Raw genomic sequence first — 17,090 nt, 5'->3', positions numbered from 1 at the left:
TAAGAAGGTTGAGTACTTCAAAAGAAACAGTGACTAAGATACAGAGATAGCCCACGGAATGAAAAATATTATTCACCCAATACCCATCTAATAAAGAGTTAATATCAAAGATATGGAAGGTACTGGTAGAGCTTTACAAGAAAATACATCCAACCCCGTCAATAAATGGGGAGAAGAAATGAACAGAAAACGTCCTCAAAGAAGTCATTCAAGTGGCCAAAAGGCACATGAAAAAAATGCTGTTCATCACTAATCATTGTATAGATTTAAATCAAAACAATGAGATATCATCTCATACCACATAGATTGGCACACATCCAAAAGAACAAGAACAACCAGTGCTGGCACAGATGCAAGGAGAAAAGGACTCCCATTAATTGTTTGTGGGAATGTGGATTGGTCCAACCTTTTTGGAAAACAATATAGACAATCCTCAGAAAATTAGAAATTGAGCTCCCATCTGACCCAGCTATACCCCTTCTGGGATTATACCATATGGGCCTGAAAACAAACACCAGAAACACAATCTACACTTCTATGTTCATTGCAGCTGGACTGAATCTGGAAAAATTCAGCTGGAAACAAATGAATTATGTTGACTACATTAAGAAGCTTAATGAGTCTGGAAACAACTCGAGTGCCCGACAACAGAGGACTGAATAGAAAAACTATGGTACATCTACACTGTGGAATACTATGCAGCTGTTAGGAAAAATGAAGTTACAATATTTGCTGATAAATGGATGGACATCATGATGAATGAAATGAATCAGAAGGACAGGGACAGATATAGAATGACTACACTCATTTGTGGGAAATTTTAAAAAAATAGCATAGGCGAATATCCAAGGCCAGGTAAAACAGGGGCCAGAAGGACTAGTCATAACTGGTTGGAAGCTTGGGGCTGGAGTAATAGCACAGCAGGTAGGGTGTTTGCTTTGCTCGGGGCCAACCCAGGTTGATTCCCAACATTCCATATGGTCCCCTGAGCACTGCCAGGAGTAATTCCTGAGCGCAGAGCCAGGAGTAATTCCTGAGCGCAGAGCCAGGAGTAACCCTGTGCATTGCCAGGTGTGATGCAAAAAATATAAATAAATAAGCTTGGAAGCTTGCCACATGTGTGTGGGAGGCAAAGGACAGTTACGATAGAGAAGGAACCAGTATGGGTGGGGGGGACAGACAGACAGACAGACAGACAGATGTACCTGCCATAGAGACGAGGGGCGGGGGCGGGGGAGGAGACTGGGGATATTGGTCGTGGGAAATGTACTGGTTGAGGGATGGGTGTTGGAACCTTGTATGACTGAAACCACATGATGCAGAGCTTTGTAACTGTATATCTCACAGTGATTCAATTTAAAAAAAAATTGACTGTGAGGTATCACTTTATACCAGCAAGGATGGCTTATATCAAAAAGCTCAGAAACAATAAGTGCTGATTGGGCTGTGGCAAAATGAAATTCTCTTTTACTGCCAGCGGGATTGTTTCTTGGTTTGGACTCTGTAAAAAACAGTCTGGAGATATCTCAAAAACTTAAGACTAGAAAAAAAAAATTAAGACTAGAGTTCCCATTTGACCCTGCAGTTCCACTTTTCAGCATCTACCCTCCAAACAAAAAAGCATTCTCAAAATCATACCAATGTTCACTCTACCATTATTTACAATAACCAAAATAAAACAGCTGAAGTGAACAGCAACAGAGAAGTGAATAAAAAAAAAATCATAGTTTAGTTACACACACAATGGAAAACCACTCAACTACTAGAAAAAGATGAAATCATGCAGTTGGCTGTAACTTGGAGGGAATCTGAGGAAGTCACACTAAGCCTAGGTGAATCAGAAAAAAAAAAAAAAAGGCAAGCACCAGATGATCTCACGCATTTGTAGCCTATTAAGAAACAAAACAAGCAGGTAGAGAGTCCCCAATGGGAACAACTCTGAAATAAGGTTAATAGAAGTGTGACCTACAGTGCCAGAGGTGGGAAGGAAAAGAGGGACAATGGTGGAGGGATTCAGCCACCCCACTAGAGGGCCTACCATAGCAGCAACGTCCTAGGAAATAGTAGGATTAACAGTATTGTAAAAACAGTTACAAAACAGAAAATAGCCGGGATGGTACAATGTAGTGGAGTAAGAAGCACTGTCCATGACTGGTAGCACTGTAAAATGGTTCTGTAAAATGTTTTCTATAGAAAACAACATGGAGGTTTCCAAAAAGAGTTAAAAACAGAACTACCATATGACCCAGTAGGTCCAACAGAAGAATAAAATCTCCAAGAGATATCTGCATAACCGTGTTGACTGCTGCATTTTTCACAACCGAGAGTGGGAAGCAACAGAAATGGGTAAAGAACACGTGACATAAGCAGCCAGGCTTTGTTAAACAAAGGGGTCAATGAAGGACCACATAAACCATGAACCCAGTGGTCCTGGCAGTCTCAAAAGGCTTTACCATAGCCCGGATGTGCCAAAAGCAATACCCCCTAGAGCTGCATTCTGTATTTACATATAAATATCCTATATTTACATAGCACTGTAGTCGTCCTGTTGTTCATCTGTTTGCTCAAATGGGCACCAAAAATAACATCTCCATTGTGAGACTTGTTGTTACTGTTTTTGGCATATTGAATATGCCAGGGGTAGCTTGCCAGGCTGTGCTGTGCGGGAGGGATACTCTGGGTAGCTTGCTGGGCTCTCAGAGAGGGACAGAGGAATCGAACCAGGTTGGCTGGCCGCATGCAAGGCAAATGCCCTACCCGCTGTGCTATCGCTCTGCCTATATTTACATACAGTTATAGTTATACAAGTTATATTTACATACAATTATATTTACATATATTTACATACAGTTATATTTACATACAATTATACAGTTGCAAAACTATATCCTATATTTACACAACAAATCACTAATAAATTATGATTTAATATTGTTAGAATGATACAAAAATTATATAATGCTAAAGAATTAAATTTTTCTAAGTCTGTCGATCCTTTTCACTGAAGTATTCAGTTACACTTTCATTTTTTTTTTAATTTAGAAGCTGGGTATATGGATCAAGGGAGGATGAGGGGAAAAATGCTTGACATCAAGATTACAGAAGCAAGAGACATACCAGTGAAGATCATCTACTGAAAATTGCAGAAGAAAGGAAGTAGAGAAAAAGAATGAAAGAGATCATAGAAATGAAAGGGTTGGTTCTGAAGAGGTCATTTAGAATCTAGACTCTTGCTGGACACTGAAGTTATCTATGCTAGGAGGACTCACAGAATTCATGAGGATCATGGATAATGTAGGTGAGAACATCATGCAGGGGGAGACTGAGGAAAATAGGTCATTGAAGTTTGAAGCCACACGATGGTCCAGCACCAATTCATTGACTGGTGGTGAAAAAGACAACATCAGCACTGCACTGGAGATGTACACCAGGTTTCACTGCATTGAGGACTGTGGTATGGGCATACTGGGAGAACATGCCAGGATACCCCAGTGCACAGGCAGAGAAAAGAGCACAAATGCCACATATGTACCACTCAAGTCTGAGAACCACAACACCATCAGTGGATTAGATAAGACTCTAGAGCCTCCAGCTACAGAGTGGAGAGTTGATATTATTAAACCAGTCATTTGTTGTAAGCTTCTTCAAATGGCCTCTGAAACAAGGAAGGAAATAAGAAAAATGTTGAACAGACAAGGGAAATTGCTGGGCAGTCCTATGACCCACCATTAGAAAGGTTCCCTGGGCAATACACTCAACGGCAGCCTTTGAACATGCAAACACATGCTATCCCACCTAAGCATACAAACATTAAATTCTTCTTTCTCCGTTCTCCAACTTAGTCATTATAAAACAAATCTCATTTGTCTAGCCACAGCTCAGATGAACTAACTTCACTGTACATTCTTGCCATTCCAGTCAGAATTCTGTCTCAAAAGGTCAGATTTAGCAGAGACACATGCTGCATATTAATTCATGCTGAAGACAACTTCCTCATTTGGTGGCTTATAAATGATGTAAAAATAGCACTTAGCTTATTTGGAAAGAGAGGTTCTTTCTTCACCTTTCCAAATTCCTAATCCACTAAAACAACTCTATGGTTCCAAACTCAAGCCCTCCCCGGAGTTTGCTGTGGCAGTGTCCTCTGCATCTTCACCCTTTTATGAAGATGCATCCTGGCATTTTCAGTCTGATGGTCAGCAGTCAACACGGTTGACTGATGGTCTGATGGTCAGCATAATTACCGGAGCACAGAATCAGAGTCACTTTCTTTGACAACAATCTATTTTAAGGGAAACAGAAAGATAGTACAGGAAATGAGGTGTTTAATTTGATCCCTGGCCCGGAGTATGGTCCCCTGAGCACTGCCAGGAGTGACACCAGAGTACTGGGCCAGGAATAAGTGCTGAACAAAGCCAGGGTTGGCCCTAAAACCCACCCACCTCCACCCTCCAAAACCTCAATTTTAACCAGGCAGAGATCTGAGCAGAAATTTGGTTTTAAGCACAGCCTTTCCTGTGTTATATTTTTTTTAAATTCTAACTTCAGAGGAACACACACACACACACACACACATTCTATTTATTCACTTGTTTTCTATAACTCTTCATCAAACGCCACTTAGGATGGCTGTTCTGAATTAATCATTTTTTAACTGCTTCACAAATTTCTATATACTATCCAGAAATCATTCCTTTTATTCCTTAAAACTTTCCATATCTGTTCTGTTAAGATTTCATGTATGTTGGGATCCTTAATACTCTTCTGATTCAACAATAAATAAATTGACTGTTTTTCTTTTTCTGAAGGTTTCTTCAATGCTACTTGGTTATTTTTTCTTCCATGAATTCCATACAGTTCTTTGGCTTGATACAAATTAAAGTGTTCAACAAGGTAAGTCAAAAACTCTATCTCTCTGACCACTGAGGAAGGCGTCCTTTGGTTTCCTGAATCACCACTTCCTGGTTCCCGTCTATAGCAGGTACATGTCCGCCATTTTTCCCCTCACCCACTCTGGTGGCCTGTAACAAGGAGTACAATTATGTTATCTTCGTTTCTCTTTCTCATATGGTGTTTTAATTTTACCCCTGGTTCATGGATACCACTGCCCGTGTATTATCTCCGTGACATTCTGAGCCCACTCTCTCACGTCCTAATACATCATTTCCAGATTCCCATCTTGACTCTCATCCTAACAAACCTCATAACACTCAGAAGAAGCATTACTCTTCTATTGTAATAAAATTCAACTGATTATACTATCCATGGAGTATACACGGATAATAGAGATAGGTGAGGGACTGAATTATATTTTTAGTCCCAGAAAGAATGGGTTTCTCACATAAATTACTGGTCCATCTCCCCTGTAGTAGTATTTCATCTTCTTAAAATGCTGTCACCGGTACAACCAATTTCACTATTTCATCCGGCCTTTTGATCCCATCCCTTGGGTTTAAAGCTCTCTCTAACAACAGGTCAGACCCCAGGAAATTACATTTGCCTCTGACTACGAGATGCAGTTATTTCCCGGTCCAGATGGCTCTGATATGAAAGCCCTTTCACTGACACCATCCATAAACCCCATTTCTATTTTCATTTGTGAGAACGAATGTCCAAAACATCACTATTACTCTCAAAGTTCTTTCCTCATCAAACGTCCCAGCTCTGTGTTGATGCTTTCATAAGCCTTCCCTATATTATCAAGAAAGAAAGATGGAAGTATAGTTTGAAGGAACCGGAGAGAAGCGGCAGGCATTCTGGTGAGCAACGCGGCCCAGAAAATGCTCCAGACCCGAATTGGGGCCAGCAACACCGGGGAGCCGGAAGGAGGAGGTGCCGCCTGCACACCTTCTCCAGATGGAGCCCTGGCGACACTGAGCAGCAACTAACACGGCTCCAGTTTGAAGGAACCGGAAAAAAAAATCGGGAGGAATGATAAATTATTGTTATCTAGAAAAGAGCATCTTAAAACTTCAACGTGTGTACAATCATCAGGGGACCTTAAGAAACTGCAGATTCTGATGTCAACCATTAGGGTGGTGGGGGGGAGAATGGCAGGACTGGAGATTCTGCTTATCCGACAAGTTACTGGATGATGCAGATGCTGATGGCTCGTGGATGACACTTCAGGGGAACATGATTCCAAACAGGTTCTACTCATTCCTGAGTCATTCTAAACTTCAGATAAAAATACACTCTAGCTGGGTGCTGAAAACACAAGCAACAAATTAGAGTGGAAAAGGGAATGGATTTGGAAGCTCGGCTGAGATGATGGGAAAGTAAGAGAAAAATCATAGTAGGAAATAAAGTGGCCTTTGTCCAACTCTCTGAGTAGCTGAGAGCTTGAATTCCTTAGGGTCACATGCTCTCGAGGGAGAGTCATTAGGAGAGATAGGAAAAACTAGGGGAGGGAGGAATAAAAACTGCATACCCCTGCCTTCCCTAGAGAGAGGGGGCCATGCCTTGGTTCTGGGTCTGGGGCAAATGAGGCTCCTCTGGGAATGTGAAATCATGTGACTGCCCCAAGATAGATGTTGGACCAGAACTTACACTAGCTATTCAACCCCAAGACTCAAAGTCAAACCAATGCAGTCCCTCCTCTCTACCCCTCACCCTTAAGTACAAGGAAAAATAAATAAAAACACCGTCTATAAAAATAACATTTTAAACTTAGGCATTCGAGAATTTACAATCATAAATTTCCAAAAACAAGAGGCCACAGCCAAAATTCCAAAACGAATCAGAAAGTGAAATAAGTGAATGATCATTGATAAATAAAATAAATATGTGCTCACTGAAATAAGTATGCTTAAAGAAATAAAGGAATACTAATGAGAAGTATAACAGGAGAACTGACTTTTCACCAAAATGGCTGTAAATGATCCAAAAAGAACTGAAAACTCAAAAGTGAAACAACAAATTAAAACTTAAACTAATGGGATAGGTAGCAATACCAGATTATTAGAGAGAAAAGTCATTAAGTTGCAAGACCAATTTAGGAACCCACAGAGCAGCACAGGAAAGTTAAGAGAAACATTAAAGAATCATCATGAAGCATTTAAAAATGGGGAGAAGCAATATTCCAAGCGCAAAATGCTCGATTCTCAATTTTCCAAAAATGCTTCAGCTTGCAGCAATAGCACAGCAGGGAGGGCGTTCGCTTTGCATGCGGCCGTCCCACGTTCAATTCCCAGCATCCCATATGGTCCCCTGAGCACCACCAGGAGTGATTCCCGAGTGCAGAGCCAGGAGTAACCCCTGAGGATCAATAGGCATGACCCAAAAAGGAAAAAAAAAAAAGCTTCAGCTTCAGTATTAGCAACCTCTATCAGGAAAGAAGAATAAAGTCTGTATAGTCAAGAAAAAAACAAAACAAAACAAAAGCAGCCAGGTGTAAGGTAAAGAAAACTTAAAACGAACAAGACTAGCTGAGAGCAGGCTGGACTCACAGAATACAAGTTCCATGGAAGCCTGCTGTGGTCTCATTTAAAACAAAGAGTTCCTGGTCAACCACAAGGTTTGGACCCAAGTTACTTCATCGCATCAGACAAAGTGCTGGTGTTTCCCTAAGATGACACTGATAAAATCCAGCATGTCCAACAGGGACTCAGGAAGCCCTTATTAAGCCAGACAGGAGCAAGGACAACGCAGGGCCACAAAAGAGCTCTGCTGAGTTCTGGCCCTCCGTCACTGCAGAGGGCCGGGCTTTCCCTGGAGTCTCAAGCAGGCCAGGTAGCCGAGTGCTGTCCCTGGGGGCCAGGACATACATGCTACTGGCTTTTTCTTCTTCGGAGCTTCCCCCACCAAAAGCTATTCCAAAGAGGTCTGATGCATGTCCCCTTGCACAAGGTCAAAATGCTCAAAGGTATAGACTATCAAAATACATTTTGAAAGCAAAGCAACATGAGACGTTCGAGCAGGCAAAAGCATTGTTGGTGACCAGCCGAGTTACAACAGGGAAACTTCTAAAAAGTCTTCAAGAATGAAGAAAATAATTCCATAGGGAAAATAAGATAGACAAGAAGGAACGCTGAAATAAGACAATGATAAAATGCAAAACCATTGGTGAGACAACCATGGATGAGATGATCACAATTTTTACTTTGCAATTTAAAATACAGATAAAAATGCTGGACAACAGTAGACTATAATTGAGGATGGGACAATAGGAGTTAAGTATTCCAAGGCCTTTACCTTCTTGAGAGGGAAGAGCAGGGAGTAAGAAGAATGTTTAGTTTCAAACTAAGTGTTTAATACAAATGTCAAAACCTTTCAAAGCAAGCACTGGAGAAACAGAAATAGAACATACAACATGCGTATAATCAGGAAAATTAAAAGAGAATAAGGAAGGCTAGGCTAATCAAAATGAGAAAATAATAAGATAAAACTGAATAATAAAATGAATGAGTAAAAATGAACCGCAATATATTTACAAAAGTTATAAATGAACTAATATATCACAACAAAAATAAGCAGAATAAATTACTTAAAACCCAGTTACAAGCTATTTATAAGGAGTATGACCTGGGTTTGATTCTTCCACCCTTCTAGTAGAGCCTGGCAAGCTACTGAGAGTATCCTGCCCCCACTGCAGAGCCTGGCAAGCTACCCATGACATACTCGTTATGCCAAAAACAGTGACAAGTCTCACAAGAGAGACGTTACTGGTGCCCGCTTGAGCACATCAATGAACAACAGGACAATAGTGCAACAGTTCATGACAAAAATATAAGGACACAAAAAAATTGAAAGAAGTAAAATGCTTCATGCATTAAACCCTACTAGGAACAGTATTGTAACCCACAGTGCCTAAATTTTTCCCAAAAGTACCTATCAGAGAGACAGGCATGAAAGTAGGAGGGAAACTGGAGACTTTGGTAGATGTGGTTGACAATGATAATGGGACTGGTGTTGGAACACTGTATGCCTAAAATTCAATTATGAAGAATCCTGCAAATCACAGTGCATTAATAAGATAAATAAAAGCAATGTGTGGCTGGAGTTATAGTATAGCGGGTAGGGCACATGCCTTGCACACGGCCAACCCAGGTTCTATGTCCAGCATCCCTTATGGTTCCCAAGCACCGCCAGGAATGATTCCTTAGTGCAGAGCCAGGAGTAACCCTTGATCACTGCCATGTGTGACCCAAAAAGCAATAAATAAATAAATAAATTGATGTGAAAGGAAATCTCAAGTAATGTATCACTGTATCACTGTCATCTCGTTGTTCATCGATTTGCTCGAGCCGGCACCAGTAACATCTCCATTATGAGACTTGCTGTTACTGTTTTTGGCATTTTGAATACACCACGGGTACCTTGTCAGGTGTGACCCAAAAAGCCAAATAATAATAATAATAATAATAATAATAATAATAATAATAACAACAACAACAATAATCTCCCAGTCTTTCTGCTTCTAGTTGCACAGAAATATAACTTATGGCAGCAACAATTGAACATTTTGAGAAATAATTGCTAATTTCACATTTTTTTCTTTTTCCAGGGTCATTATTTGGTAGCTACAGAAAATTTTAAATTTCTTAAACAGCAAGAAAGGTGAAGAGGTGAAGTCTTATATGAGTAACCGCTAAACAATCCCAAAGAAAGTAGCAGTCCCCCTGGGTAGAGGAATAATAATTGTATATATTAATCATAACAGTCATTGGCATATATTGCCACAAAAGTCTGAAAAATAAGGGATGGGTACTCTATCACTGTATGACTGAAACACAAGCACGAAAGTTTGTAAGTCTGTAACTGTACCTCATGGTGATTCATTAAAAAAAATTTTTTTTAATTTAAAACAAATAAAATATTCTCTTCTCAGGGCCAGAGTAATAGTACAGTAGGGAGGGCTTACTGAGCCCACCAGGAGTAAGTCCTGAGCACTGCTGACTGCGGCCCCAAAGCAAAACAATAAATACATAAAATACTCTTTCTTTTTTCACAAGTAAATTATTCTCTTTTATTTTGGTCAGGGGGATCAGGCTACACCCAACGGGCAGCCCTGGCCGTTTTTGTCACCCTAGCAGTGCTTAGGGGATGGATATATGTTGTCAGATTTGGAACTCGGGTCAGCGGCAAGCAAGGGGAACGCTGTAAACATGTACTGTTTTCAGGATCCATGCATTCATCTTCACCCAAACCAAGTGCTCTAAATTGCCTTGCTCTTAGAATGAATTCTAGGATGAGTAAGAGATTGCCTGATTCTAGCTCACAGCAGATTGCAATAGATTCCAGCCATTCAAATTGGTATTTTGGTATTACTCTGGACAACATCCTAGTTAGGGTATGCCCATCTGTCCAAGGTTGCAAAAACTACAAGGCAAACTATTAAACAATTTGGGTGTAAGCAAGAGAATTCAAATAAATATAAAATAAATGGCATCTTTTTCCCCCCAGAAGATTGCTGTTTAAGATTGCTGCTGCCTCCTCCTAACTGATGCATGAACGTGTTGTCTGTGAGTACTGTAGTTATCTGGGAGTGTGGTACTCCTGTCACCTTATATAACCAATGAATGCCAACAAAGCAGATGTCATACAGAAACAAAGGTGCAAACTTTGACGGTCTGTGTGATAGCACAGAGCTGCATAGGCAAACTTAAATACAACTTCCTGTCACCAAAATAACCTGCAGACCCAAAGAACCAGTATTATACTGCACATCAAACAGGTCAAAGAATCGTTACAAATGACTCCTATGTCATAGAACATAATGGTAATTCATGTTTCAAAAGTTCCTATATTGTGAATCAAAAATAGAGAAGAATACCAAATCTTAAAGTTGGTAGGGAACAAAAACAACAAGAACAAAAAAACTCCTTCAACAGGAAATAAGCATTACAAATGGAATCAAGAGTAAGTTGCATTATGATTAATGCAGGTATTAGCAAATAAGTTTCTGTAGCTAAAACCTACTTATTTTTTTTCAATGCTGGAAAGTTAGTATAACAGGTAGAGCACTTGCCTTATATACAGCTGACCTGGGTTTGATCCCCAACATCCCCTTAAAATCCCCCAAACAACACCAGGAGTTATCTCTGAGAGCAACCCCTGAGCACTGATGGGTGAGGATCAAGTCCCCCGCCCCCAAATAAAATTATTGGAAGCCATACTGAAAATACGATTTGCTATATCTTATCTTCTCTTCAAGTAGGTGAATGAAATTTCAGACTATGGTTATCCTGGTCAGGCCAATGTTAGACATTACAGATAAGAATGTTTGGACAAAACTCACATAAAGTCAACATCTATTTTAAAAATGTAGCTGCTTTTTAAAGCCACATAAACTTGAATCTGTTTGTATTTCCGTGTGTAACCTGTTTTGTCGGTGTCCACAGTAAAAGAAGTTTAACCTGAAATGGATAGGTACACTGGAAAATCTAGGTAGAGTGGAAAATCTAAGGCAAATGCCCTCAATGAAATGAACTTAAAGCATGAAAGACTGATATCCAGGAAATGTCTGATTCAGAGACATTTAAAAAAAAACTTTTTTTTTCCATGTAAGGTTAGTCTTGTAAAATACAATGGCTGAACTTGAGCTTCTTTTTGTACATGTGGGGAATTTTCAAGACCTTTAGATTTGATGCTAACACTCTAACTGAATTCTCCAACCCTTTCACATCCCCTTCCATAAATACAACCTGGCCAAACCCGCAAACGAGTGACATTGACTAGTTCCAGTTTTCTTGTGCAGAATGTCAGTTCCCAGACTCTCAAGCCTGAGCTTGCCTAGGTTACTCTTTAAGTTGACAGCAGCAAACAGCATGACAGCGCTTCACAGCTAGCAGGACTCCAAGCTCCCCCATCCAAAACAATACGTGTAAAATTATCCCTTCCAGCTCCCTGGGACACCACAGACCCGCATCACTGGGAGCGCACTTGCAAGTCTACATAAAACACAAGTGAGGGGCTGGAGTGATAGCACAGCGGGGAGGGCGTTTGCCTTGCACGCGGCCGACCCGGGTTCGAGTCCCAGGATCCCATATGGTCCCCCTGAGCACCACCAGGAGTAATTCCTGAGTGCAGAGTCAGCCCTGGGCATCGCCGGGTGTGACCCAAAAATAATCTCGGGATATTCTCTCGGGTGCTTGGGCATCCCAAGTGTCTTAGAAGCTGCATCCGCACCACCCCGGAACAGGGCAGCTTTTAATTCGCGGGACCCCGAAGCCTTAACCCGGGTGGGGGCTGATCCTAGCTGGTGGTGTCACACAAACTTTTCCAAAACACACAGCCTTGAAACTTGAAAGCAGTCTTGTTTCACTGCTCAGAAGCAAACGTTGCCTTCCCTCCCCGCTGCCCCCACCCCAAAATAAGCCCTTTCTTCTGCCCTGTGGAGCAGTCGGGCATCGGCACTCCCGCTTAAGAAGTTGGCCACCGGAGAAAAGGGGGTGCGTGATGAGATCTCTCGGAACGCCCCCCCACAACCCACCCCCACCTCCAGGACCGGGGAGGTGGGAGTGTTTGGGGGGTGGGGGGTGGGTGTGCGTGCTTGCTGGGGTGCAGTGCTGGGACCTCACCCTGCGTGGAGGGGTGCGGGGAGACGGGAAGGGGTGTCTGCGGAGCCTGCTCACCCGGCCCGGGCAGGGAACGCTCCCCTCGGTGCCCGCCCGCCCGCCCGCGTCCCTGCGCCCAGGCGCGGGCACCCGGGGAGGGTCCGCGCGCTCGGCCTCTTCCGGGTGGGCCGGGCCGCGGGGCTGCCCCGGGTCCGGGCGAGCCGGGCCGGGCCGGGCCGGGGAACGGGCTCCGGGCCCCGGCCGCTCGGGCTCCCGCAGTCGGTGCTCCGGGTCTCCGTCCGCCCCGGCGGGCCCGCGCGCCCGACCCCGCGGCCCCGGCTGGGACCCCGCGCCGGGCGCCGCCGACCCGCGGCTGTGCGGCCCCCCGGCCCCCCGACCCCCGGCGCCCGGCCCCCGGCCCGCGCTCACCTCTCCCGCGAGCTGAGCTGCAGCTGGCGCGGCCCGCGCTGCTTCCGGAGGAACGCCATGGAGGCCCGCGGCCCGCGCCGGCGGCTTCCTGTGCGGCGCCCGGGCCCGCGGCGTCCCGGCCCAGCTCAGCGCCGCATCCCGGCGTGGGGACTCGGGCGACGCCGTGACTCAGGCCCGGAGGAGGGGCGCGCGCTGACCCGAGGCGGCCCCAGCTCAGGCCCGGCCCAGGTGCTCGGGGAAGACCCGGAGGCCGGCCGGAGGCGGCGTCCCCGGCGCGCCCAGCGCGGCCCCCCGCGCCGCCGACCGCAGCGCCGCTCCCGGCTCCATGGTGGTGGTGGGAGGGGGGCCCGCGCGCCCCGCGCCCCCCGGCCGCCGCGCTCCGGCCGCGCTGGGCGGGTCTGCAAGCGGGGGGCTGAAGTCCCGGGTCCCTCGCGTGCTGGGTTGGGTGGTGGGGGTGGTGGTTTCTCCTACAAGCTTTGTCGGGGGTTACGCCGAGCGCTTTATTTAGGTAATACTGGGCAGCCCACCCATTTAAAGCGGGCCCTGCAGCTAGGGGGCTTTAGTGGATTCACAGACGCGCAGGATCGCCCCCACGGTTGGGGAGCATTTTCATCACCTCAAAAGGAAACACATACTCTGCATTATGCTGCAGCACCGGCCCCTCTCTCCTCTCTCTCTGCTTCTCTCTCTCTGTCTCTCTCATCTGTCTCTTTGTCTCTCTCATCTCTGTCTCTGTCTCTCTGTCTCTCTGTCTCTGTCTCTGTCTCTGTCTCTGTCTCTGTCTCTCTCTCTCTCTCTCTCTCTCTCTCTCTCTCTCTCTCTCTCTCTCTCTCTCTCTCTCTGTGTCTCTCTCTAACTCCTATTCCAGCAGATATTCTTCAACTTTATGTCAAGTTGCCTATCTTGGACATTTCTTTCACATTTAGCACCATACCACATGCGGATCATATGTCTTATACAGCACAATATGTAATTGTACAATTCATCTTTGGTGCCTTTGGCATATGGCTTCTTTCATTTAGCAAAAGGTTGTAGAGTATTGTAATTATTTTTGTATTGTCATTTTTTTTTGTTTTTGAGTATTCCAATGTATGAAGGCAACATATTTTGTTAATCCACCAATAATTATCCATTTAGCAGTTGATAGGCATCTCAGTTTCTACCGTTTGGCTTTTATGAATAATGTTGCTATGAATATATATATATATACAAGCTTTTCTGATTATTTATTTTTTTCATTTCTGTTGATTACAGACCAAGAAATGGAATTGCCTGGAACATAGTAACTCTATGTTGCAATTGCTTAAAAAAGAAAAAAAAAAGCAACCTGGGAACTGTTTTCAGTGCACGTGCCATTTTACATATTACTCACACTGTATAAGGTTCCAGCTTCTTTATGTTCATTCAATACTTGTTAGTTCTGACAAGTACTGTGATCCTCATTGGTGTGACTGATATTTGTTTCACTGGGGTGATGACTCCTTACTGTATCCTGAGAATGAAACAGTGATTCTTGAATGTCAGATTTCTAAGTGATAGGTATGAATATAGATAGAGTATGCTGGCATGTATATTATTGTCTTCAGACACAATCCTTTGAGGTTAGGATTTTTATTTATTTACAGTTTGTTTGTTTAGATCTACATCCTGTTGTACCTCCAGGACTCACTCCTGGCTAACTTGTGAGACCATGGGGGTAGGGGGAACCAGGGATGGAACTCAGGTTGGATACATGGAAGACAGAGCACCTTACCTACTCTACTATCTCTCTGCCCCCTGGGGTTATATTTTTAAAAACTTCAAAGTGGTATGTTCATCTCGCCTCTAATATGTGGGAGAATTCTGATGAGAAGTTATGGGGAGCCAAGAATATAGAAATTGATCCAGTAGCATTGGAAAGAGGGATACAGAAAGTGGACACTCATTAAAAACATTTGCAATGAATGAGGGTTGCACGAATTTCCCCTGACCATTTCCATGTTCAATTATTCATGGAACTTAAAAGTGGTTTTAAAAGTGGTTTTAAAAAGAGAGAGAGAGAGAGAAAATAGATCAGATACTAGCAAGTGTTCCCATAAAAGTTGTAATCTAAACCAGAATTTCTTATCTGGGCCATATGACCCCCAAGAAATACTAAGGGAGCACAGGTAAAAATCAGTAAATGGGGTGCCAAGAGCTCAGCAGGTGATGAGGAAGGAAAGAAGGTGGGAAGGGTCAGAAAGAGGTTGAGAAATATTGATCTAGTAAAGAACCGAGACAAAATATATGTGCGGGCATATGATGAAATACAATAATAATATTTGCCAAGAGGTATGACACAACTTTTTATATGAGATGTACTAGAACAGATGCAATGAACTCAGAGAAGGGAAAAAAAATCATTTGGATTGGAACAGGACCCAAAAAAGTGTTTTCTTTTTTTAGTTAAATGTTAAAGGTTGACGTACTCCTGGAGAATGGCAGATGGCTCTCCTTGATGAAGGCTCTTTCCTCTACCAGACCTCAACCTTAGCCTATAAAAACTGCAGGCTCTGGGCCGGGGTGTGTGGCAGTGGTAGAACACACCCCTTGCGTGTATCTGGCCCTAGATTTGATCCCTGGCATCATATGCACGTCACCCCTAACAACCCAGGTTGAAGACCCTGTCCCCTAAATAATGATAAAAGCAAACAAAGACTCCAAACTCTTGCCACAAACTATTTTGTTCGCCACCTTCCATCCACATGAAAAGACCTAAAACACGAACCTTTTCTAACAATTGAATCCCGAGTACCCCTTAAAAATCCCTGTCTTTGAAAGTTTAGGGCATTTATTGACTTGAAAGGGCTTACAACTGTTAATTCTTTCTCTCTGTGTTTGAGACACACACACACACACACACACACATGTCTTCTACAAGTCAAGAGTTTTTCTCCAGAAAAGTCATTTCTTTGAAATGTAACCTCCAGGAAAGCCGGCACCTCTATCTCCCAGCCTTTGTGGGAAGATAATCGTCTGCCAGCAGGTTCAGCTGGGCTTATCGCTTTCACCCTCATCAACCCTTTGTAAAGTTTCACTTTCCCAGCTTTCCCTTTGATAAGAGAAAAGGAAGAAACCCCATTCAGAAGAGTTTCTTGAACAATATAGCAGAAGATAGATGTTTCTGCACTTCAGTCTTTGTGTCTTTAAAGAATTAAGTGAGAACTTGACAGAAACTTCCTCACTCACACGCCACCAAATTGTCTAACCCACCAGCATCTGTTCCTGTCTTCCTTCCTACTATTCTGAGTTATATTTGCATCTATCAAAGGCCCATTTCTCTTTTGCAACTATTTAACCTTTGTAATTGTCCTTTCTGTTTCTCTTTTCCCCTCTCTTACTCTATTTCTTCCTCAGTGCCAAATCACTCCAGAGTGTGTGTGTGTGTGTGTGTGTGTGTGTGTCTGTACATGTATGTGCGTACGTATATATATGTATATATATATATATACACACACATATATCACTGCCACTGTCACTGTCATCCTGTTGCTTATCAATTTGTTCGAATGGGCACCAGTAACATCTCCATTGTGAGACTTGTTTGTTACCATTTTGGGCATGTTGAATATGCCACGGGAGCTTGCCAGGCTCTCTGCTGTGTGGGTAAGACACTTTCGGTAGCTTGCTGGGCTCTTTGAGAAGGGCGGAGAAATTGAACCCGGGTCGGCCGTGTGCAAGGCAAATGCCTTACTGCTGTGCTATCATTCCTGTGGTAGACTTTCACTTAAGGGGCCTCTCAGCAATAAATTTCAGGGAGGGGCAAAACTCTATAAAAACAACAAGATCAATTTAGAGAGACAATCACTGTATCACTGTATCACTGTCATCTCATTGTTCATCGATTTACTCAAGCAGGCACCAGTAACGTCTCTATTCCTCCCATCCCTGAGATTTTAGCAGCCTCTTCTTACTCATCATTCCCAACTATTAGAGGCTCTTTCAGGGTCAGGGGATGAGACCTATTCCTACTGTTTTTGGCATGTCAAATACGCCACAGGTAGCTTGCCAGGCTCTGCCCATGTGGGCAGGATACTCTCGGTAGCTTGCCGGGCTCTCTGAGAGGTGTACACACACACACACACACACACACACACACACACACACACACACACATTACTGTCTGTGATTTGTTGCCTACTGTCT

General features: G+C 43.4%; 1 protein-coding gene across 2 annotated transcripts in view; it reads right to left on the bottom strand.

Moving 5' to 3' along the window:
- The window catches only part of NSMAF (neutral sphingomyelinase activation associated factor), a 66,932-nt gene extending 53,797 nt beyond the window's left edge, over nt 1–13,135 (bottom strand). For both annotated transcript variants that reach the window (XM_055126645.1, XM_055126646.1), the window contains exon 1: nt 12,927–13,135. In XM_055126645.1, coding sequence (XP_054982620.1) covers nt 12,927–12,985 — 59 coding nt within the window. In that variant the 5' untranslated portion in view covers nt 12,986–13,135. The remainder of the gene's footprint in view (nt 1–12,926) is intronic.
- Between the last annotated feature and the right edge of the window lie 3,955 nt (nt 13,136–17,090).

This window comes from Sorex araneus, chromosome 2 (assembly GCF_027595985.1).
Source record: "Sorex araneus isolate mSorAra2 chromosome 2, mSorAra2.pri, whole genome shotgun sequence".
NCBI classification, from domain to species: domain Eukaryota; kingdom Metazoa; phylum Chordata; class Mammalia; order Eulipotyphla; family Soricidae; genus Sorex; species Sorex araneus.
The sequence above is the reverse complement of the archived record's forward strand: the minus strand, read 5'-3'. Positions and strand labels throughout refer to the sequence as shown.